The sequence below is a fragment of the Megascapheus bottae genome, chromosome 16 (assembly GCF_031878675.1).
Source record: "Megascapheus bottae isolate mThoBot1 chromosome 16, mThoBot2.hap1, whole genome shotgun sequence".
NCBI classification, from domain to species: Eukaryota; Metazoa; Chordata; class Mammalia; order Rodentia; family Geomyidae; genus Megascapheus; species Megascapheus bottae.
Genome location: NC_143524.1, coordinates 22,768,144 through 22,792,103, shown reverse-complemented (window position 1 = coordinate 22,792,103; position 23,960 = coordinate 22,768,144). Strand labels below are relative to the sequence as shown.

The 23,960-nt window shown below is 45.9% G+C and overlaps 1 protein-coding gene and 1 long non-coding RNA gene across 7 annotated transcripts; one reads left to right on the top strand and one right to left on the bottom strand.

Moving 5' to 3' along the window:
- Positions 1-341: 341 nt before the first annotated feature.
- On the bottom strand, positions 342-20,370 carry Pax6 (paired box 6). 6 transcript variants are annotated; one of them, XM_090347944.1, is made up of 12 exons: positions 20,340-20,370; positions 19,942-20,002; positions 16,254-16,384; positions 15,411-15,452; positions 15,101-15,316; positions 14,212-14,377; positions 8,219-8,377; positions 7,659-7,741; positions 7,088-7,238; positions 6,872-6,987; positions 3,321-3,471; positions 342-2,724 (listed from the first exon to the last, which is right to left on the bottom strand). In XM_090347944.1, exons 2-12 carry the CDS (start codon positions 19,949-19,951, stop codon positions 2,639-2,641), a joined length of 1,311 nt encoding a protein of 436 aa, XP_090204070.1. In that variant the 5' UTR covers positions 19,952-20,002; positions 20,340-20,370; the 3' UTR covers positions 342-2,638. The 6 variants fall into 6 exon arrangements, with proteins under 6 accessions (XP_090204070.1, XP_090204072.1, XP_090204073.1 ...); XM_090347946.1 differs by having other exon boundaries at positions 15,302-15,316; XM_090347947.1 differs by lacking the exon at positions 15,411-15,452 and having other exon boundaries at positions 15,302-15,316.
- Positions 16,227-20,185, top strand: LOC150053016 (uncharacterized). Its single transcript, XR_016538062.1, has 3 exons — positions 16,227-16,453; positions 18,375-18,503; positions 19,826-20,185. It is a non-coding gene; the product is annotated as an uncharacterized LOC150053016 (long non-coding RNA).
- Positions 20,371-23,960: the final 3,590 nt, after the last annotated feature.

Below are 23,960 nucleotides of genomic sequence, written 5' to 3'. Positions count from 1 at the left end.
TCCCAGCATTTCTGCCCACCGTGCCACACCCAGTTCTCTTCAATCAGCATCATCTCCATGGCAGAGCCATGGGCCTGCACTGCCTAGCTGACCCTGGCCCAAATAACCAGTTGTAAAATATCCCTTCTTGCAGAGAAGCAGGCAGCCAGCTGCTACTACAGCACACTCTCACACAGCTTTTCTCTGACAGCTCCTTCAACACACGTCCCTCAGGGAATGCAGACTGCAAAATGTCAGGAGGTAGAAATGTCTGCATGGATGACTATACCAACAGTGTGTACGTGCCAGTGTGTGGTGCAGACTGAGCGGAATATAACCCGCCCCCAAGCCACAAACACACACACACACACACACACACACACACACACACACACACACACACACACAGAGAACTACAGTCAACTTAGGGAGGTGTCTCCAAATGCAAAACAACTCTGGAGGGAATACATTTATTACTACAGAGCATCCCAGAGAGATGACTCTCAATGATCTTTTCCCAGTAATTCCTTAACTAGAAAATATTAGAGGATGAACAAGAAGGTTATATTTAAATCCTCCACTTAATGCCTATATTTCAGACCACTTACCTTCAGAGATTTCAAATAAATAAATAGCTAAATAAATAAAAGCAGGGTGAAATTCCTGGGCAGTGTGATTTCCCACCAGAGGTTTCTGTTTGTGCAAGCATTTTAATCCAAAATGCCAGAACTCTCAGCCTTTTCACAGAAGTTTGCACAAGCAAACTTATCTATATTGACTTACATGTTGCACAGGATATACAGGTCTTTTTATTTTTAACCCAACAAAGGTTTTGGTGGTTTTTTTTTTTCCATCCTTTGCTTGGGCTCGAGCACTCCTGCCCTGCGTGCCGCCACTTTAAACATGATCAGATCTGTGCTTCATTGCAAATAACAACTGACCAACAATGGGCCCTGCTTCATAGATTTGAGGATGTTTGGCTTAAGCTGCCAATGACTGAAGGCCTTTAACTCCCACTGGCCAGTCACAGTCCTCTTTGTTGTTGTCTGTTGATGTGTCTGTGCTCATTATTCCTTGACATGCAACATCCCCCACCCTCCACCCTCTAACCATCCACAACAGCACAGAAAGCAAGATTCAAATGGGAACAGCTGTAGTGGTTCAATGGGAAATGATGCCTCTTGTGCAAAAGGGAGAGAGACAGAAAGGGGAGAGGGCCTATCTGAGAAAGGCAACAGCTTTCAGAGAGTCTTGTTTAAGAAACCTACTTTTGAATATACTTCAGTGAAATCATTGTTGAAAGAGGCTGACAATGGAAATCTGCCCAGATTGAAAATGCCGGTCCTAATTCAAAACACAATTCCTAGTTAATAGCTTGTTGCATTTTTAAATTGTGTCTGCATTTGGAGCTTTGAATTAAATGGCTAAACTAGGAAACTGTACCGTTTTGCTGTATAAGCTGTGGGTATAAATGGGCACAGAACATCTGCACACAGCTTAAAGTAGAATTTTTTTCTAACATGTTTCCAGTTTAGGATATCTCTAAGAATTACTTCTTTAAGGGTCATCAGAATGTAAAATAGAGGATGCATGAAAGTAATTGTTGGTGTGCAATGTTAATTTAACATGGAAACAAAATTTGTAACACCACACTATAAGGTTAAAAAGAAAATAGTATAATAAAGGAAATACAAAGGCTTTGGCATGGTTTTTACAATCAACAATGGTTAATTTTGATATGTAGTTGTGAACAACTTCAAAACACTTAAGTTTAAAACTCTTGCAAGCACTTTTAATTGATTAGGAGTGATTCTAGGTGCACAAAATGATTGGACTTGTGAACAATAATACAACTATATCTAAGAACAATTAACTTTTGCTGGCCAAAAAGAAACGTATGATGAATGAAAATGTGTATAAAACATCTATAGAGTATTTTTGTCAAATATAAATGAAATTAACTTTATTATAGAAATCATTCTGGGATTTCTAGGGAAGACAAATACTTACATTTTGACATAAAACAAATTGGATTATATCGAAAACACACTCTACCTTTTAGCTATCAACTTTTCGCTTCCTTGAATTTATATCTTATCCTTTTTTTTGCACATAAACTTCATTTGTTAACAACCTTTGGAAAAACCAACAGATATTTCTTACATAAATCTAGTGCATGTTGTTCCAGGTTTAATTATATGCAAAGGAATGATACAAACTTGGAACATCAGTCCATAAACTATGAGCAGATGGGTAGAAGTATTCAATATATCTTGATAAAACTCTTAAATTCATGGCAAATCTTGTTGATCATGGTTTCCTTTTCTTTTTTTTTGAAACAACTTCATGACCAACACAGATCAAACATCCATCCAGTCCACGTTGTTCTTTTTTTTTTTCATTATAACATACAAATGCCCATTTACAAATAATACATCAAAAGGAATAAAAGTTTGGATACCAAAATGAAGATTTGTTCCAGCTGACACTGTGCCTTCTATATGCAAAGGTCCTTGTTTCAAGTCCTCCCCAGGCGTCCAATGCAGGACAGTTGTAGAATGAAGTGCTTCTAAACCACCATTTTTCTTTCCTTTCTGATCACCCAACTGTTGTGTCCACAGAGTCACTGACTAAATTAATAATTTTCTGTCTTGGTTTTTTACTGTAATCTTGGCCAATATTGGGACATATCAGGTTCACTTCCAGGAACTTGAACTGGAACTGACACCCCAGGGGAAATGAGTCCTGGAAATGGATGGAAGAAATAAACATGTAGACCTTCTCTTCAAAAGGCAGACATGCAGAATGAATTTATAGACTTTCTTTAAGCTAAAAAAAAAAGCCTCTAATATCTCCTTAACATTTTTACCACACTTTAAAACTAATATTTCAACTTTTGCAAACAAAAGCAATGCATTACTATTGACTCTCACATTCCCCACCATAAAGAAAAGAAAACAGCATCTATAAACATATATGTTTGAAATTTTACCAATAAAACTGTTAGGAAGACAAACAGGAAGTTCAGTTGCATGGGGCAGCAGAGAGGGCAACTTCCCAAAGCCCCCACCGTGAGCTCAGTGAGCTCTTACTGCTGTGCTTTGACTAATAATCTATTCGCAGAAAACTTAAGTATTAAAGCCTCCTCTTCGTACACAAACTTCTATGATCACATTCAGAAGACATCTATTGTCTAGACTCTGCCAAGTTATGAACTAGCTTCCCTCTCTTCCGTTCATTTTCCCCACAAAGAGTTAAGTTCTGCCCAGACCCAGGAGGTAAACGATGGTGCCATTTGAGAAATCATCTGGCAGAAGAAGCTCCATGGGCGCAGAGCTCACCTGTGGAAGTGGTGCCCGAGGTACCCATGGGCTGACTTGTCATGTGTGTCTGCATGTGCGGGGGCGTGTAGGTGTCGTAACTCCGCCCATTCACAGAAGGACTGGTGGGCAGCATGCAAGAGTACGAGGAGGTCTGGCTGGGGACAGGGGGCTGTGAGAGGAAAGAAAACAACAAAGTTGTGGTTACTGAGCACATGGCCACTTCTCCAGGCTCACTCCTCCCGAGGACTTCTGCCAACAAGGCTGCTCACAAGGAATGCTTTTCAGGCAAGGGATTGGGATTCCAGAGGATAGCCCGAAGGCCACAGCCATGATCAAGGTGCTTAGGCACCAACCATTTAAAACACTGTGAATTAAAATTCAGCCTTTTGATATACATTGACAAGACTTCATCCTTTTTCCTCTTTCACCTCTGTTGGCATCATTAGAGGACTTACAGCATGAGGTAAAATGCACACCCTTTCCTCACAAATCCAGACCTATTTAGGACTTCTGTGACCACCCCCAGGCCCCAAACCCGAGATTTTAAGCTTAGGTACAGAGAGCAGTGGAAGAAGCCCTGGATAAACTGTACTGAACTTGTAGGATTAAAGATTCTTTGAAGCGGTAATGACCTCAGTCTAAATCAAACTCATCCTCATCCTAAGAAATAACTATGACTTCCTAGCAGATCCAAAAGCCCTGATTGAGTTTTGTCCACAAAATGATGTTAGGCACACAGAATGTTAGCAGAAAGGAGATAAAAATTTTCTGGTAACTAAATAAGAAATATGCAGGTGGTTTGTGCCTGTAATATCAGCTACTGCAGAGGTAGAGATTGGGAAGGTCACAGTTCAAAGCCAGTCTGGGGTGAGAGGGAATTTTCAAGCCCATCATCTCAATCAACAAACTAGGCACAATATACCTGTAATCCCAATACAGAGAAGGCATAGGTTGAAGAATCATGGACCGGACAAATCAGGAAAAAACTCAACCTCCTATCCAAAGTAAATAAATAAAGCAAAAAATAGCAAAATGAAACTGGGAGCCAGCCACCACTTGTGGCTCAACACCCAGTTACTCAGAAAACAGAGATCTGAGGATCACAGTTCAAAGCCAGCCCAGGCAGGAAACTGCATGAGACTCTTAATTACAGTTAATCATTAAGAAGCCTGAAATGGAACTGTCATTCAAATTAGCCTTGAGGGCTGGGAGTTTGGCCTAGTGGTACAGTGCTTGACTAGCATGCACGAAGATAGGGGTTCAATTCCTCAGTATCACATACATTAAAAAAAAATAAAGCCAGAAGTGGTGCTGTGGCTCAAGTGGTAGAGCTCTAGCCTCAGGAAAGCCCAAGGACAGTGCTCAAGCCCAGAGCTCAAGCCCCAAACTGACAAAAAGAAAAAAAAAAGTTCAGTAACAGCTAGACCTTGAGTTCAAAGTCTGGCACAAGCATGCATGAGTACATGTGCACATGCACACACATGCACACACACACACACACACACATACACACACACACACACACACACACACACACACACACACAAGCTGCCTCAAGGCTCCCCCCTAGAACACCTAACCAGCATAAGGCTCTGAGCTCAAACACAGTACAAAAAAGACAGAAAGAAAAGAAAAGGTGCAAAGCCAGGACAAAACCCTTCTATTTTTAAGGGAAAAAAGTAATAGAAGTATAAAATCTGTAACAAGAAAGTAATGATGCACTCTTTGCAAAATGGTTGAAGATTTATTCAACAAAATAAGTAAATGGACAGAATGCTTACCCCCATTCCAAAATAAAAAAATAGTTTTCTCTGAAGAGAAATTACTGATCTGTTTTATGATCCGTTTTCTTTATATTTTATAAAGGCATATACTTTTTGAACTATGTAAGTTGCACAATTTTGTTTGGGTTTTTTTTTGTGCCAGTCCCAGGGCTTGAACTCAGGGACTAGACACTGTCCCTGAGCTTTTTTGCTCAAGGCTAGCATTCTATCACTTGAGCCACAGTTCCATTTTTGGCTTTTATTGGTTAATTGTGGGTGACTGTTTTAGGGACTTTTGCTTGAATCCTAACTATGATCCTCAGATCTCACTTCTTGAGTAGCCACTGGCATAACCCTCTGGCATCTGGCAAGTCGCTTCATTTTTAAATCAATGTTTGAAATAAATTTACTCAACATATCAATGTGAATGGGGAGAAACCCTGATATAATAGTCATGTCTGTTCATTTTAAACTTTTCCCAAATATTCATTTTTGTCATCTTAACAGAAACCTAGGTGTCACTCAACTCACAGAACTGAACATGATACTCCGTGTCCTTATTAAAGTCCGATGATGACTGCTCAAATAAAGTTCCAGGAGTCAAACAGCCCAAGAGGGCTGAGAAAAAGCAACTGATAGGAATCACAGAGCATAAGTCAGAATTGCAGCTTATGATTGTTTCTAATTCCTGTAGTCACTTCCTCTAGGAAATATGACTTCTGAAAACAACTGCAGCCATTATAACAGCACTAAAGCAGGTGCTGCTAATCCCCTAATTTCACCAATGGCATTGCAGTCAGTATCCAGATGCAATCAAAACAAACAAGTGTATAATTCCTCTACAGTTGACTAAAATCTAGACCATGAAACATTTACTTTGTTGATATTTGATTTCAAAGACCAGTAAAATACATTCAGTGCAGAACAATCTATGTAACCCCAGAACCATTTCCAGAAGGGTTCAACAGACCAGCTTCACTCCATTGAGCTGCTGTCTGAGGAAGGCCCACCTGAAGACAGATCTTGAATTTCCCGCTAGGAAATCGTGCCCTGTACATTACAAAGCACTAACCTAATACAGATGCTAGTGAAGTAAGGATTGATAAATATTTGAAACAGAACTAAGAATGAGAGCAGGTTATGCCACCAGGTAAATAGCATCAAGTTTCAGTCAACAAGGATTGTCACCAACTTATCACATTAGTTACAACCCAGACACATTAAATTTCCAGCAGATATTTTCTATTATCTTTTTATTTTAAGATGTAAAGAGAAAACAAGTTTTTTCTACCATGCTAAACCTCACTCGCTGTGTAAATATAAGCCTCCTTTCTCATTCTTTTTTCTTCCATACTAGTTTATCCCAAATGCCCTAAATAATGCCCAGTATGCATGTGTGTACTCTATATTTACTAACATGAGCACAAATTGTCCTAATAGTAACTTCTTAGTTATCTCATAATTCACTAGCTTTATTTCCACAACTTTCATTGATACACAAAACACGTCTCACTACCACCAACATTATCAAGCTAACATGATGATAAAAGGCAGATTAACTTGACTGAACAGGTCCAGTGTTTGTTTTTTAAGGCCGTGAATCAATCAATCAATCAATCAACTAAAAGAGATTGGATTGACTGTCTCAGACTTGACTGGTCAAGCTAATCACTGTTGTGAGAAAGGCTCCCAAGAGGGAAAACACAGCCGATGAGGTCTACAGGCCCTGACCCATTACCCATTCCTCACTTCTGACCCATTACCCATTCCTCACATTCTGTGCAGCTGGCAGCCAGTCTCACTTACTTGCATAGGCAGGTTGTTAGCCATGGTGAAACTGGGCATGGGCGGCAAAGCACTATATGTGTTGGTGAGGGCGGTGTCTGTTCGGCCCAACATAGAGCCAGATGTGAAGGAGGAAACTACAGGGAGAGAGAAATAGCAGATCACCCTGGTGAGAGTCAGAGCCCAGAGCAAAGAGGTTTAAGTACATTTCTAGGTAGTGCTAGTGTTTCAAGTTACCAGGTGTGGTGGGTTGTGGGATCGGTTGGTAGACACTGGTGCTGAAACTACTGCTGATAGGAATGTGACTAGGGGTGTTGCTAGCCTGTCTTCTCTGGTTCCGTAGTTTCTCTTCTCTTCTCCATTTGGCCCTTCGATTAGAAAACCATACCTGGAAATGTAGGAAATAGATTAGCCCTCTGCTTTCTCCCAGCCTAAGCCCACTCCTCTTCCTTTCACTGCCACCCTCGTGGGCCCATAGTAGCAGAGTATCAGCAGACCAAACCTGCTACTAGATGTGTAAAGGAAGCATGTTTGTGTGTAGAAACATCCAATGGTGGGCCGGGAGTTTGGCCTAGTGGGAGAGTGCTTGCCTAGCATACACAAAGTCCCAGGTTCGATTCCTTGGTACCACATGCATAGAAAAAGCCAGAAGTGGTGCTGAGGCTCAAGTGGTAGAGTTCTAGCCTTGAGAAAAATCTAAGGACAGTCCTCAGGCTCTGAGCTTAAGCCCAGGGCTGGCAAAAAAAAAAAAAAAGAAACATCCAATGGTATGGCTCACAAATCATAAGAACACATGATCCCTGGGTACCTGTATTCTTGCTTCAGGTAGATCTATTTTGGCTGCTAGTCTTTCCCGGGCAAATACATCTGGATAATGGGTTCTCTCAAACTCTGCAAGAAAAATTGATTTGATATACTATAGCCAAACTACACAAAATGCATGGACCAAGCTTTCTTGCTTCTGTCTCCTCATTCCCATTACTTCCAACTAAGTCCCCTTACTTGTGCTGACTGTACTTCCAAGAACCTTCCTACCATAAGCAACTTAAAATTTTGTTTGGAATGACATTCCCTCATGATGCAATCTCTGTCTGTGGCCTGAAATAACCAAATCATTATTTTTCCTTTATATTTCAGACCTTTTAGTCTTTGAGGCACTTCCATATGGAAAGAGGAAAGAAAATGCACACATATACACCCTGAGAAGATGCCCTTGGAGGAAGGGAGGAAAGAAGACAAAAAGAAAAGAAAAGAAAAGAAACCTTTCAGTCTTCTCTGCAATAGGCCCTGGCTAAATTTAGCTCTTTGTAAGGAACATGTGGCATTTACTTTGATTTACTGCCTCTCTACTTCGAAAACTCCCATCACCTTTCTCCAGAGCCTCAATCTGCTCTTGGGTAAAGGATGTTCTATTTCTCTGCAGCTTCCGCTTCAGCTGAAGGCGCATTTGAGCCTCATCTGAATCCTCTCCGTTGGAACTGATGGAGTTGGTATTCTCTCCCCCTCCTTCTTGTTGCTGGCAGCCATCTGGAACAAAAAGAACAGGACAGTAAGAGAAATGTGGAATCACTTGGAGCTTCCAAAGCGGGGGCTGATGCAGTTATAAACTCTAAGAGCAAGGTAGGCTAAAGGAAGTGTCACCGAAATATCCCCAAGGTGATGGTCAGCTTCCTTTTAATGAAAACATTGGCCAGTGTGGCTCTCAGACCACCATCTCCTTTCTCCCTATTTTTATCAAGATAGCCACATACTCACTAAAAGACATTTCTCTGACAAAGCAAAAACTGAAGTTTCTAATCAAAAGGATCTTTCCTAAGTAGGCTCACATCCTCAAATGTCTCATCCCCTTCCCTTACAGAATGTATTTACCTATATCTGTGTTGGGAAAATAGAAGAGGATGTTCAAGATTTCAGCTGATCTATAATCAGTAATTCCTATCGAATCAATTAGATGTTGATAGGTTTGTAGAAAAGGCTATTAAGAAACCAAACCAAGCTTGTAATCTTTAAAAAAAATATTTATCTAGTTTTTATTTGAATTCTGCACAGTCAATTTCATTTTAAAGGTTGTGAATTTGGAAGTGCTCGCATTGTTCTGCAGTTTTATTCAACTATTGTATGCGTGCGCTTTGCCTTGACACCTATTACGAGCACAGCTGTAATTATATCATCACCAAGAACAGGCTATAATTGCTGAAAATGGAATTTTATATTTAGATAAAAGGACTGTCCATTCTTTGTAATGTGTTGCACCAGAGAAAAGTAAGATTTCTTTTAAATTTTTAACGTGTAATTTAAAAAAAAAGAAATAGTAGAGAGTTCACTAACTAGCTAAATATGCGATGCTGCAGCTGAATCCTTGGCATATCATTTAAATGGTACATTTTTAATTAGGGCATTCCACCACTTTTAATGTAATTTCTATCATTAAACAGGAGAAAGTTTTATTGTTTTCCTTTGCTGCATGGAAGGCGAAATGTGCACTTGGGCTAGCTGTCTTTGCCTCACACCTTGCCTGCCAGGCTTCAGCCTGCGGGTGGCAAGGGAAGGACTCAGGCCCTGGCTAAGCTTTAGGGTCATTGCACAGTGGGTCCTAGGTTCTGAGTCCTGAAGAGTCCATGGACCAGCAACAGGGACTCTCCCCCCCCCATTCCCAATCTAGAAACTTGGCCAGTTGGGGTGGGGGTGGGGAAGGGGCCCCTGCTAGGGAGCCATGGTGGGAATCCACAAGGCCAGGAATATCATTTATAACCAGAAGACAATGGGCAGCGCCTTCAAAGAGTTCAGGGAATTGTGACAGGATCTAGTGGGATCTTTTCAGGAACTTTCAAATGTTTTTAAACCCAAACTTTCTCCCCCATTTAAACAGGCGGATTCATCAGCACTGGCCACCATATGGGCCCTTGGAGAACTATTGAGATGACCACCAACACTTGAATAGCGAGGAGCTGCTTTTCAGCGCCACACAATGCCCTCCGAGTAAGGGAAACTATTAAACTCCTGGGGCAGGAGCGTTGGCAAACTTTCGTGGGCAGAATTTTGAGGCCACAATGAGCACGGACAACAAAAGGATTCTCTTGAGGCGTGCAGCGGGCCACATTGTGTAACAAGAAGCCCAGTCAACAGACTTTTCAGCGAAGTGTGTTAACCCCTCTGCTCTGCTATCATTAATCACTGTCCAAAGAGCGGGCGCCTCCGTGCTATTTCGGGTGCTTGGCTGGGGGATGGAGAGTGGATGGGGGGCCAGGGCAGGGATGGAGAGCGGTAAGAAGGATGGAGAAGGACCCTGGCTGGACTTATTGGGGAGGGTAGAGAGAGGAAGGTTGAAGAGGGGGTAGTGAGGGAAAGGGGGAGGATGGGGCTGGGAGGGGGAGGAACCAGAGAAAAAGAAGAAAGAGATCTTCAAAGATGTGGAGACTGAGAAAGCATAAGAAGAAAAGAATGCAAAGAGGAAAGAGACAAGAGGGTTGAGGGGGAAGAGAGAGAGAGAGAGAGAGAGAGAGAGAGAGAGAGAGAGAGAGAGAGAGAGAGAGAGAGAGAGAGAGAGAGAGGGAGAGAGGGAGGGAGGGAGGGAGGGAGTGTGTCTTAGTAAACAATATTTGGTTCTTGGGGTCATCTTGCACTATATTAGAAAGGTGGGGGAGGGGAGGGCAGCTTGTCTTTGGGGGACAGGCGCTGGGCTCACGTGTGCAGGCACAAGTGTCTGTGCTAATTTACTGCCCAAGTTAATACATGACGTTTCCATGTATTTTGCCGCGGAAGAAATGAAGAGCACTTCCCCTTCCCTTTATCTTCAGGATTGGTGAATGAGAAAAACTAGAAAGAGCTCTTTTTTGCCAACTAGAAAGGTCCATGGGCTGTTGCTTTTGGCAAAAACACAGTGACCAACCCACGTGGGGGGGAGGGGAGGGCCACATGGAAGGAGAGAGAGCACAATTGCCATTCCCACCCCCACCCGCACCCCCTGGACAGTCACAGCCTTCTAGGAAGACTGTGAACCCAGCCCCCTTTCTGGCACGTTAGGTCTTGCCAATTCAACAAAGCTGCTGAGGTTTTCCTCCCAAGACCCTTGCAGTTAGCTTTCTCTGACATGCCCCTCATTTTAAGGCATGACAATGTATATAAGTTGACATGAATATTTATTCTCTCTCTCTCTCTCTCTCTCTCTCTCTCTCTCTCTCTCTCTCTCTCTCTCTCTCTCTCACACACACACACACACACACACACACACACACACACACGGCATGCATTCTTACACATGCCTTCAAGTGCAAGAGGTAGTTAAGGGAAAGGGGAAGTCACCTGGGACCCAAGAATTAGATTTCAAATTTTTAAAGACAAAAAGAGAGGATGCAAAGAGAGAGCCAACAAGGAGGAAACCCGAAGCTGGAAGGTCCCCCCACACTGCTGAAGAATGAGCACCTCTTAAAATGTGTTTTGCTACCTAAAGTAACAACTATTTACAGCCAAGCAGTGGCACAGCCGTACCCGGGTGTGAGCATTTTTATTTCTCCCTCCTTCCACTCACCCTTTAGTGGATTTACCTTCAACCTTTTCACAAAATAAAACTAGAAGTCAGATCTCAATTCCCCACTCGATAGACCTAAGTGGTAGACAATTAAGATATCTTCTTTAAAAAGGCACTCCCTCCGAGGCCGGTAAAGAAGGGGGCTTCAATGGGGCCCGCCACCTTCCAGCCTAATCCGTGAGAAGGCGAGAGAAAGCCTCTCCCATTATCCCAGCCCCAGGAACATCTGAAGCTGGGGATAGGATTTGTTTCTTGGAAGGAGGGGGGGGGGACTTAGTTTCTTAGTGTCTAAATCAGTGAGGCGGAAAACAAGCAAGAAAAGATAGCAGCCCGGTTGCGGCACCTTTTCAGCTCTGGAGCTCGGATCAAAACATTGTAGCATCTGTTGAAAGAGAGACTGACTAAATCCTATAGAAGGCCCGGGTATTATGGAGGGCGGGGTGGGGGGAGGAGGGAGGAGATAAGAGAAAGCGTCTCCGCGATCCCCCCAAAACCACCAAATCACTGGAGAATTGGGGCTGGATAGAGTTGTCTCTTGTTGTCAGCCCAAGTCGCGGTCACGATTTTTATTCACCACCGCTTAGCGTTGATCAGATGGAAACCGTATTTGTCTCCCTCTAAGACCTAACCTCGCCTTATGCTTTTGGAGTAATGGACTCTTTAAAACCTAAGATCGGCTTTCCCGGGTCGGGGAAAGGTGGCCAGCAAGGAAGGGGAACCTTCCGAGCGCCAACCAGCCAGCGCCCACCCGCAGCCCCTACCGGCCTAGCGGCTAAACTCGCTAGGGCGCACGCGCCCTTCCCAGCGCTGCAGGGGCTGTGGCCTCGGGACTGCAGTTCAGGCGCTTGGAGAGGTTGGGGGGTGAGGAGGGCGGAATCCTAGAGGCAGTGGTCGCCGGGACAGGTGAGAGCCTTGCACTGTGTTTTCTAGAACCTAGGCTTGTAAAACTGAAGAACTCCTGGATTAGCCGCCACCTCCCACCCCAAAAGGCCTTCTTGGTTTGGCTTTCGGCTACTGGCACGCCAATTGCCCTGGATGAAAATCTGCCCTCATCAGGCGCTACCCTGGATGCTTCTGTTCAGGAGCCAGGAAGCAAGAAAGGGGGTGTCCACCCCCTCTTGCCTCCCCACCCCCATCCACCCCCAACAAACCTGAGCCCGGGCTTCAGGTAGCCTCTGAGAGGGGCTCCACTCTCCCAGATCTGGCCGGGAGACCTTCCCAGGACGTCTTGGGCGAGACTGCAGGGGTGGGATCAGCAGAACTTCCAGTGACTACGGTAGGAGGTGAAGTTCCTGCGACCACTTTGGGTGTGTCTAGTGTGCTCGTAGGGTGGTCTACAAAGTGGCTAGATTATTCTTCGGTCCGGGCAAACAGGAGCTCAGTGCTGCCCTCCAGGGGGCCGCGGGTTCGAGGCCCGCGAGCGGGCGGATAGGGTGATGCAGAGAAGCTGAGCTCCGGGCACGTCAGGACGCTTCTACCGGCCAAGCGGGCCGGGCCAGCGCTGGGAAACCAGGAACCAGCGCTTTGCTCCCTATCTTCCCAGTGTCCGTCCTATATTGTTTTCTGCTCTTAAAAACTGACATGTCTAATTGGCAATTGGTGCCGAATCGTGTCCAGAGGTCTCTTGTGGAACATTTCTACAGCTGTCTCCTTCAACTAGACGCTTATTCATGTCGCCTTAATGAGAAACAAAACGTTCTCTAATGAGCAATTACAGAGCGACAGGATTGTTCCCATAACAAATTCTTGCGAGTGACAGAAGCATCCTTTGTACCAGATATTTCGCATACTGTTACCGATTTTTTCCCTTCTCTAGCCTGGCTCCGTGGAGGCGCGAGGCACGCGGAACGGACCCGAGATCCGAAGGTGGGGACTGGCAGAAGAGCTCGGGCAGCCGCACGGCCACTCACCATCGCGGCCCCTACGTGCCAGCCCCCCGCCCTGGAGTCTGGGCCCGGATCCCCCAGGCTCTGTACTGCTCCCAGGAGTGAGACGCCACGTCCCATTATCCCACATATTATCTCCTTGTCACGAGGACAACAAATACCGATTAATCTTCCTAGTAAACTGTTTCCTATTCTTGACCAAGCTACATGTGGGAGGAGGGGGGAGGAGATTGCTAACCGAGCCCCCAGCCCCACCCGCTCCTCTCCCTCCACCCCTTCTCACAGATCCCACCTCTCCCCACACACACACTCCAACACTGAGCCCACGAGGCACCTCTCAGTCTAGTTCAGAGCCACCTCATCTACCCCCACTTCTTCTAACTAGTCGCCACCCACCGAGAGTGAGAACTGGGGGCTTCACCGAGTGTGTGTGGCGTGGGGGGAGTGAGATGTTGACTGGGGTGATTTAGTTGGGAAAGCACCACTTCCCTTGCCCAGTCTTCCACTCGGCTTTCCTCCGCGCCCGACTCATAATCACATAATTTGTCAATTACAGCAAAAGGCAAAATGATACAATCATGTTTACCTCGCGGCCTGTCAGTGTGTTAACTTGTCACATTTCTACAGCAAGGGGGCTCTCCTTGCCTTGTAATGTCATATTCGAACCAGGGCACTACACTGCTTTGCTCTTACACCTACTCATGAGTATGTGTGCGCGCGCGTGCGTGCGCGCGCGCACACACACACACACACACACACACACCCCTAAGGTCAACAAGATGATTTAACAAATACCATCAATATACAATACAAGTCAAGGTAACCCAGGTTTTCTGATTCAATCCCCTTACTACAAGCGTCCAGGTACTGAAGCCCAAAAGAGGAAAAGGTTGGAGCGCGAGAGGAACAGGCATGGAGAGTGGACAGGATGGCTTGTATAGGATTACCTTGTGTAGGTTGCCCTGGCACCGAAGTCCCGGGATACCAGCCAGGGCGGGTGCCCCAGCTTCCGGTCTGTCCATTCAACATCCTTAGCTTATCATACATGCCGTCTGCGCCCATCTGTTGCTTTTCGCTAGCCAGGTTGCGAAGAACTCTGTTTATTGATGACACCTGCAAAGCAAACCAAATCAAGCCAAATGGTAGCGTCTCTTGAAGATACACTCACCCACCCAACCATGTCCCCATCTTAGCTCACCCAACACTTGAACAAATGACTCAACATATTTTTAAAGCTCCCAGCCTCCCCTGGCATAGTGAGTGGGTTTGGAGCGACTTCATGAAAAGAATGATAACCATCATTTGGGACATGAAAATAGAGTTGGGTAAGAAATTGGCGGGCTTGGAGAGGGGGTACTTCACTCTCTCTAGGTGTCTTTGATGACCCTAACTCAGGGGATAGTATTCTTTGTTTAAAGACTTCCTGGTAAAACATTTAGACTTGCTTTAGAAATTGCTGTCATATTATTTGGTATTTTTCTATTGGTCCAGAACCAAAAGACGCCTCAGGTAGGTGCATTTGTAGGGAATTATAAGAATCCATTTTCTTGATTCAAATGTATTTCCTCCCCATATATCCTTCTTCGGTTTGTAGCATGAAAATGAAAAGAATGACTCCCTACACTTGACTCCTACATCCCAGACAAAAAGCCTGGGCTTTCCTCTCAATATCTGCCAAGTACAGAGGACACTTTTGAATCAGGGGAGAGACGGTAATGAAGAGACACTGAGAGGGAAGAGAGGGAAGGGTGTTAAAGAAAGAGGTGGGAAAAGGGGAGAGGACGACAGCAGTGTGGATCTTAGTGCAGTGAGGGTAAATGTGCTCAGTGAACTTACACTGGGTATGTTATCGTTGGTACAGACCCCCTCGGACAATAATCTGTCTCGGATTTCCCAAGCAAAGATGGACGGGCACTCCCGCTTATACTGGGCTATTTTGCTTACAACTTCTGGAGTCGCTACTCTCGGTTTACTACCACCGATTGCCCTGGGTCTGATGGAGCCAGTCTCGTAATACCTGCCCAGAATTTTACTCACACATCCGTTGGACACCTGCATAGGGGAAGTGGACAGAAAACCACATTATTAATGATTTCAAGACAAAAATAAAATTGTTTAAGTATGCATTAAACAATGACAAGCTTACGTTTTGATTGTCCAGCACTTGGACTTTTGCATCTGCATGGGTCTATAACACAAAAATATACCTTCAATGGTATGAGAACTTACTGTAGAGAGCTTTTTTTTTCTTAAAATTACATTTGTAGCCCTAAAAACTACAAATCTGATGATACTTTCAAACATTTTGAACAATTTTTTCAATTTAAAAACGGTTTCCCTAAACACTGCCGGAAGATGCATCAAAACGAAGTCAAGTTAAATTTTTTTTTTTAGCGTTCTGATTTGCTTAAAGTGGCATCAGGTCTTAAAGAACAAAGGGGAAAAGTTAACTGAATTTTTATATTTTTTCTCTTAAAAGTAATTTCCCAAATGATTAAATGTGAATTCGACAAGGATAAAACATCATTTGCTCTTTAAAAATCAATATGTGTTCTTTGTATGCATGAAGAATGCAAACAAATCTATCAAAATCTAAAATGAGTGGGGGGATGGGGAGAGGAGAATTAAATTAGGCCAGTTTATATAACTCCAGCTCATTACAGTTCATAAACTGTATACAGTTCATAAACTACAATACATCTTTATCAAATGAAAAGAGAAAAAAATTTAAAAAAACTTCACACACTTTTTTTTTTCCTTAAGCAGATGAATTATCTTATGTAGCTGACTCAGGTTGAAAGAGGTAGGGAAGGAGGGTGGAAGGAGAGGGGAAAGGGGGAAGATAGGGAGTGGGGGTGGGAACTGGGCCCAAATAGGTAAAGGTGGGGGTCCATAATTAGCAGAGTTTACAGTAAGAAATGAAGAGAGGGCGCTGAGAGTGGAGGGCCGCAGGGGGGCGGCGGTTGGGGCGGCGCGCCGAGAGGATCACCTGCAGAATTCGGGAAATGTCGCACGGCCGGGCCCCGCTGTGAGCTAGCTCTACGATCTTCTGCCGGGTGGAGTCCGGCAGTGGCCTCCCGTTGACAAATACACCACCGAGCTGATTCACTCCGCTGTGACCTGAGGAAAGGAGGAAAAGAGGAGAGAAGAGAGGAGAAGACAGGACAGCACATCAGAGGGGAAAGAAAGGTGAGGAGAGAAGGAGGAGGAAGAGGAGAGAGAGGGAAAGAGAGAACCACAAGGCATCCTTAGCGCTCTGCTAACCTGTGCCAGTGTCAGCAGTCAGGTCCTTGGTAAAGATCAAAACACCCACAACAATAGGACCAACAGCCCAGCAGTGCATTGGGCAGCGGGACCCACATACATTCTGCTCCCGCTGCCAGTATTGCTCCAGAGTCAGAGATGCAGAACAACCCACAAGAAAACTACCACCACCAACAAACCAGCAGTGTTTCCAGGCCACGGTCCCCCTCAGAAGCCACCCAGCTGCCTTGCAACTCACAAAGTGCAAACAACTGGCTGTAAAATTTTCTTCTCAAGAATCCTTCTATGTGTCTCTTCAAACCTAAGTTCTACAGCAGCCACACACTCAAGCCTCTGAGGTGCTGGAGCAGTGAAAGCCAATCCCACAGCTCTTACACACAGCTCTGTTGGACATTAATAAACAGAAACATTTGCATCATGATCAAAACTCCAGCTAAAGCACCCCCACAGCACTGGATTTTTGTGCATTGTTCTTATTCTTTTTTGTTTGTTTGTTTGCTTTTTAATAGAAGGGAAAGGAAAAGAGTAGAGAAGAACCAACGCAATCAGTCTATAACCCTTCACTGGGTTTCTGTGCCTCCACTCTCAGGCACTTAGGGTCAGAACCCGTGCCCAGCAGAACCGTGCTCTCGCCCACAAGTGGGGCGGACAGCCGGGAGTTTTCTCACTCAACATCAACATGCTCGCTTTACTTTTGCAGCTGAACTCCCGCCCTCCCTTCAACCAAGGACACAAATACTGGCCAAATTCAAAAAAGGCAGAAAAGAAAAGAAAGAAAGAAAACCCTGTCGTAGTGTCTACACTCCCTTCTGTATCTTGTATCTCACAACCTCACCCCATTGTCTGGTCTTAGACCACAGGGCAAGGCAGTGAGCACTTTTAGATTCCCCTCCTCCAGAGAAACCACAGACACACAAATACATTTCCACTGCCTCAACAATTCTCCAACCTGCAGCCCCGACTCTAGCAAGCAGCCCTCCCAGGAGAAGATGTAGCTTCCTGCTTGTCTCCTCTCTCTTCTCTTCTCCTCTCTTCTCCTTGGAGCCTCCTGATAAATTGACTCCAGGAGCCTGGGCTTCTTAGCAATAAATAAGCTCCAAATATAGAAGAGGGGGGAAAATATGATGAGCCTCTCTGACATTTGTCTTTAAAATAAAACTAGCTGCACGTCAAGTTTGAGCTTAATTTCTGGAAATAGGCGGAAGTCGCTGCGGATCATGCATGGAAGGCTAATTGAAAAGATCAGTCGGGGCGCTTGTGGCAGCCTTGTCACTTTGTGACAGTGCTCCGCTCCGGGAAATTGCATCGTCACGACAAACGGGACTGTGATAAAACGACCCTTTCCGTCCCTATTTGTAGATCACTCAGACAAGATTGAACTGCACTCGTTTCCCCTCAGAGGGGAACCGTGTTTTCAGAGTAGCCCAAGGCTGAGGGCTGGTGGGGGGGTGCTCACTGAGGGTGGGGGACCCAGAGCTTCAACTGGATGAGAAGTGACAAGCCTTTGGGGATCTAGGCTCCGGCCAGGCCAAACACAAGCCAGGACACATCGAGGACAGAGCTTTGCCTACAGAGCAAAGCCTATGCTGTGCTTCCGGATTCTTCTAAATTCCTCTCATTGCCTTCCTTGGTCTCCTAAGTTTTCTATAACTTCCAGCTATTGGAGTCCCACCTCTGGGTACAGGAGCCTTCCAGAAAAAGAAGGGCTGGCCCACAGAGATAGAGAGGACTTTCCAAACTCCACGCATAGCTGGTGCAATTCCCAGCCTACACACAAAGCTTTCAAGCCAGCAGAGGCCTGCAAGGCTGCCTAATCTCAGACTTTCCTCTTTCTCCTCTATTGCAGAAATAACTTGACTGCCACATCAGACACTATGGCTGGAGGGTGTTGGACCAGGAGATACTGAAAGCCAGAATGCCTCTGCCAGCAACGAAATGGCAGTGAGGAAGCCCTGCTCTAAACTCTCCCTCCCAGGTTAAGCCTCAATCATTGTGTCCCTTCCCTAGGGATTGCTGGCGCTTTCGCCCAGTGGCGATGATTATGCGCCTAGAATTCAACCGCGAAGTATCTAATAGGAAAACATATGGTGTCAATTTGGATGCCACACTCCTCCTGCACACCCGGGGAATGAACGACACAAAGCCCTGTGGGCTGGCCTGCGACCCCATGGCCCTCGGGGCCTGCCAGCCAGGCCTCAGTGGTAAACGCTCAGGACTGAGAGCCTGCACCTACCTAGCCTGCTTTAAGGAAGTCTGAGCTCCCGAGGGAACAATCCAGTCAACCAGCGGGGTGGGTGGAAGAAGGCATGTGCCTCAGGATGGAAGGGAGAGCTGGAGCCTGGCCTTGCTCTGGGGCCTGGAAGGTTCTGCAAAGGCTCTACCTTTGTGCCCTTCCCTTCCCTTTGTGCCCTTCCCTTCCCTTTGTGCCCACCAGCCCCTGTAGTGTAAGGGACAACCAGCTCTACCAGAACTGACCCTTAAAGACAGGTCACTAGAGGACCTAGGCCTTCCCACACTTTAAGAGGATCCTAAGCCACCTATATACAGACACCAAACCTCAACCCAGCCTAGTTTCACGAGGCTTTCAGCCTGTCAGTCCTGAGCTCCAGGCCTAACCCCTGCCCTCGGACCGGCACCTACAGACTAAGCGGTAAGGTAAGTGGTGCCCAAATGGCCTAGGCAGACGAGAGAAGACAGACACTGGAATATCACAGGCACCCTTGGGCAAGGGCCCACCAGAATCCATGCCGGGAAGGGCGTTTCCCATTCTCCACGCAGCCTCCAAGCGTTTCCCACATCCAGTAAACCCTGCTCTCAGCCCTACCCCGGCAACCCATTCCGCAGTGCTGTTTACCAGTCCCGCCCCGCTTCAGGCCTGGGGGCTCGATTTCCCCCCAGGCCCATAGCTGGGATGGAGAGGGGAGGAGCTGAGGGTGACTTCGGGGAGGAAGCCCCCCACCTGGCCTTGTCTGTGAAGACTTTCAGTGGTGGTTAAACCCAAAGGGGCCTCCTTCTCCAAGCACAACTAGAAGCCTTCGCCCCGCCCTACTCAGCCCAGCCCCTCTCCCAGGGGTCAGAGCCCGGGCAGGGGCGGGGAGGGGGTGTGAGTTACAGGATTTGAGGGGGGGGGGTGTTTTTCTACGGCAGCCGGGAAAACTTGGGCTGTTTCTGTTGGGCACAGCCCCTGAGTTTCCAGAATCAAGAAAAGCAAAGCAAATGTCCTCCCCTCGCGGGCTACTGGACTCCGGGGGTGAAGACACCAAGGCGGATCTGGGCTTTTTTTCCCCCTACCGCCAGGTAGCCAAACCAGCTTCCAGCTGCCCGATTCCCGCCTCCCCCCCCTACGCCTGACCGGGAGCTGGTTCCCGCGCCTCCAGCCCCAAAGTCCTCAAAAGACCCTTCGAAGCACTTACTGTTCTGCATACTGGCGCTGGCTGGGGGCTTCAGGATCCCACGAGGCTCGAATATGGGGCTCTGTTCGTAAGAAAATAGAAGTTAATCTCGAGTGCACAGATAGGCTTGATTCCCACCAAGGACCTGAGGCCAGGAACAGGAACAGTCTTTTCTAAAGAAATTGATTTATTCAACCACTTGGGGCGATCACAGGGTCATCAAGATGGGCTCTCCAGTTCAGCTTTCAAATAAAAATGTTCTAAGATTCCCACCCAAATCCTTTTATGTAGTTAATCTTTGAATCAGAAGAAACGATGACCCGATTCTGATCCCCCACCCATCTGTACTGTAATGAGAAAGTCTTCTAGAATAGTTTGCTTCAATTCTTTCAGGTTTTGAAGCCCAGAGAAGAACTTGCCTGAAATCTTGGATGTCTGTCCACTCTTATAAAAGGCCTCACACATCTGCACAGCCCTAGTTAAAGTCTTCCCCCTAAGAGAAATCAGAGAGAGAGAGAGAGAGAGAGAGAGAGAGAGAGAGAGAGAGAGAGAGAGAGAGAGAGAGAGAGAGAGAGAGAGAGGTGTCAAAATGATTGGGAAGCTCAGGTATATGGGTTAGGGCTCAATCATTTTGCCCTGAATCCCAGCAACACACCCACATTCCCAGCACCCTCTCCCCTAGCCATCAATCCCACCCTTTAGAAAAGGCTGCTTTGGCCTGGCTTGACAGAAGTAGACAGTCTAATGAGTTCCATTTTTCCATTTTGCAAAAATATCAAGAACCCAGGAGAGAGGAAGGAATGGTCCAGGGAAACCCTGGGAAGTGGAATCGAGCTAAAAACTGGGAAAGTGGGAAGAGCACAATATCTGAAGTTTAGAGGTGAAGGGGAAACCTCCAAGAACTTGGTGATTCCTGAGGGCACAGGTAAGAGCCATCTGAGAGAGCTGCCCATACATAGTCCCTCCTTCTGTAAAGAATTTCATCCCTTCCGTTGTCCCAAGGTCCCCAGAATCCAACTATCTGATTTTCCTTCCCAAGCATACCTCCCTCTCCACCTCACTCCCAGCCTTTCTGAGACTTTGCAAGTGGTGAGCCCAACTTTCCCCCAAACCTTATTTATTGTGATTAAGTTCTCTTTTGGTGTTTAGATCTCCCTTCTTTTTACTGTACAGTGACACACGCTGTCTACCTCGCCTGACTGCTTTAAAAAGTACGAACAGGAGGGGGTGAGCATGGTCGACAAAGCCTACAGCCGGTGAACAATGGCTTCTATTCTCCGGCTTTCCCCAATCCAAAGAGCAAAATCCAGACTCCCTAACCAGCAACACAGCTTCCAACCAAATGTACCAACAACTCACCAACTCACAAAGGGAATGGAGGGAGGGATTCTTCTCACTTCAGAAGTCCTGACCCAGCTCAGGTTCCTCAAGGCTCCCCCACTGCCACCCCCTCCCTATCTTTCCCTAAAGAAGGTTCTTGGGGGAGAAGGAAGAAAATAGAAAATAATTTCTCGTTATAAATTTCTGGAGGTAATTGTGTTACTGGTGTGAGTTGTTAGGGGCTGTAAAAAGATACAAGGGCACCGTGGGGAGCTCAATTGGGAAAGGAGAGTTACAATAAAGAGTCCATTCAAGAGGTTTGACCAAAAAAAAAAAAAGGAAAAAAGAAAAAATAAAGAACTAAAATAATGAAACACTGACAGCATCATCTATTTTGAAAAACACTCTTTTTACCTATTTTGCCTGTAATGCTTAATAATGTTGCCTGCTTATGAGTAAAAAATTCCAAGAAGTACATTTTCCTCTCCAAGGCCTTTTCTGGTCTAATTTTAACTAGCTGGGAGACAGCTTAAAATCATAAAAATGGAGCTATTAAGGAGACTTTTTCTCAGCGTCTGATTGTGGCCTAGCAAACAGTGGCCCACAACCTCTAAAATCCTATGGAGGTTTACTCTCTAACACCTCCATCTAAGTCGTAGAATCTACAGCCCTGCCAAGAGTAGACAGAAACCCCAACTCTGGTTAGAATGTACTTTTCCCTGTGTGCAGAACTCAAGTAGCAAAAGGTAGCAGGTGGAAACAGAGGGAGGTGAATTCCAGTTGGAGGGGTAAAACTTTCTGAACTCTCTATAAGCCCACCCCTTACGCCATCACAACTGCTTACCCTCAACCTAGTCGGTACCCTTCTTGATACTATTTTTTTTGTAATGTCTGGCTGATCCTTGAACGACCTCACTGATTAATTTTCGAAACAGCTAGGAAGGTGATAGCATTTCAAGTTCCGGTTCTCCTCCATTCCCACCCCCCACTTGGCTAAGAAGCTATCTAATTACTTAAGTAATCGTTAACACTTAGTGCAAAAGTAACTCGGAAAGCAAGGCATACTAACACCCGGAAGCAATCCAGTCATGTTCTTAGGCTGCCAGACCACCAGTCAAAACCCAAACGTCTTAACCCAATCCGAGGCTTTGTATGGCTTTGGTCGGGCCAAAGACCCACATTCAGGTGGAAGGAGTCTTCCACAAATCTCAAACTCTACCAGCATGCTCCACATAGGCCGCTGGAGTATGACTCCACTCCCTGTCCCCAATACAATTTTCAGCTTTAAGTGTTGCCGTTTTAATGACTTAGTTCTCAAAATCCACCCTTCCAAACTCTTTAGCTGGGATGAAGGAGAAAACTCATTTTCAGGGCTCTAACCTCTTCCCCCAGTAATTAGCAATTAGGATGAGAAACTTTTATTCTCTAAGGCCAAATAAGATAACTAATCAAAATGCCTTCAGACATATGCAAAGGTCACCGGCTGTTAAAAAAAATAGTAATGTTAGTGGTAGCAACTATTATTTCTCCTTGGTTCACTTGCCAGCTTCTGAGTGCTTTGCTTTTCATTTCATTTTCTACTGTTTTTTTTTTCTCCCTCTCTTCAAATCTTCTCAAGTTCAAACTAAACATCCAAAATGGCTTAGAGAACTTGGGGAAAGCAAGACAGAAAAAGAAAGAGAGAAAAAGACAGCCACAGTCACTTTGTTTTTAAACTTTCCAGAAACCATCATGACTGAAGGGCCAGGTTTTCGCACTTGAAAAAGAAAGCATTTCCACTTGAAATTCAACTCCATTTCCCCCAATTACACTTGCTAAAATTCAGGGCTATTATGGCAGCACAGGGAGACGGAGAAAAAAAAAAATCTGCACCAGGAGAGAAGGCAACAACTTTACGAACTTTGAAAAGACACTTTTTTCTCCTGGGGTCCTAGAATCCCCAAACTCTCAAATTACTCAGACTAATTAGTTGGGAGAGGATGTGATTAGATGAGTGGGAAAGCCAATGCTTTCTTATATTTTTAAGGCAACACAAAAGAAAAAGAAATGAGGGGATTCGGAGTACAAAAGAAGGAAAGAAAAAGAAAGAAGGAAAGAAAAAAAAGAAAGGAAGGGAAAGAAAAAGAAAGAAAGGAAGGAAGGAAGGAAGGAAGGAAGGAAGGAAGGAAGGAAGGAAGGAAGGAAGGAAGGAAAACAGAGAGCGAAAGAAAGAAGCCACCTTTCCAGTTCGAAACTTGTTGAAATGGCAGCCGTGAGGCGACTTGGGTTGAAAGGGACAGGAACAAACACCCACTGAGCTCCAGGACGGTGCTGAAGAACACCCCAACTTTCTCGCCGCGCGAGGGGAAGCAGGTTGCGGGGGGGGCGGGGAAGAGGCGAGGATCTGAGAGTCTGCGAGCCCGAGCTTCGGCTCTCCAGTGGAGGTGGGATGCGGGAGCCCGGGGGAGCTGGGTGGAAGCTGACAGTCCCTCCCGCTCGCTGGGCTCCGAGCTCCCACCGCCTCGGCCTGCTGGCTTCTTTACCGGCTCCAGCTGCGCTCGTAGTTGCTCTCTGCCTCCAGCTCGTGGCTGCCTCGCCGACTGAGTCCGATCGCCCCGCAGGCGACGGTGATGCCCGGTGTTTTCCTGCGCCCAGGGTCCAGCGCCGCACAAAGCCCGAAGCACGGGGCCGGCGGGCGGGCGGCGGGGCGGGCGGACTCCCCCCGGCGCGCTCGCCTGGCT

Coding starts and splice junctions, on each gene's coding strand:
- Pax6 (XM_090347944.1), bottom strand. Junction 6,988..7,087: donor CCCACAACCCACCACACCTG/GTAACTTGAAAC, acceptor CTCTCCCTGTAG/TTTCCTCCTTCACATCTGGC. Junction 2,725..3,320: donor CTCGGGCACCACTTCCACAG/GTGAGCTCTGCG, acceptor ATCCATTTCCAG/GACTCATTTCCCCTGGGGTG.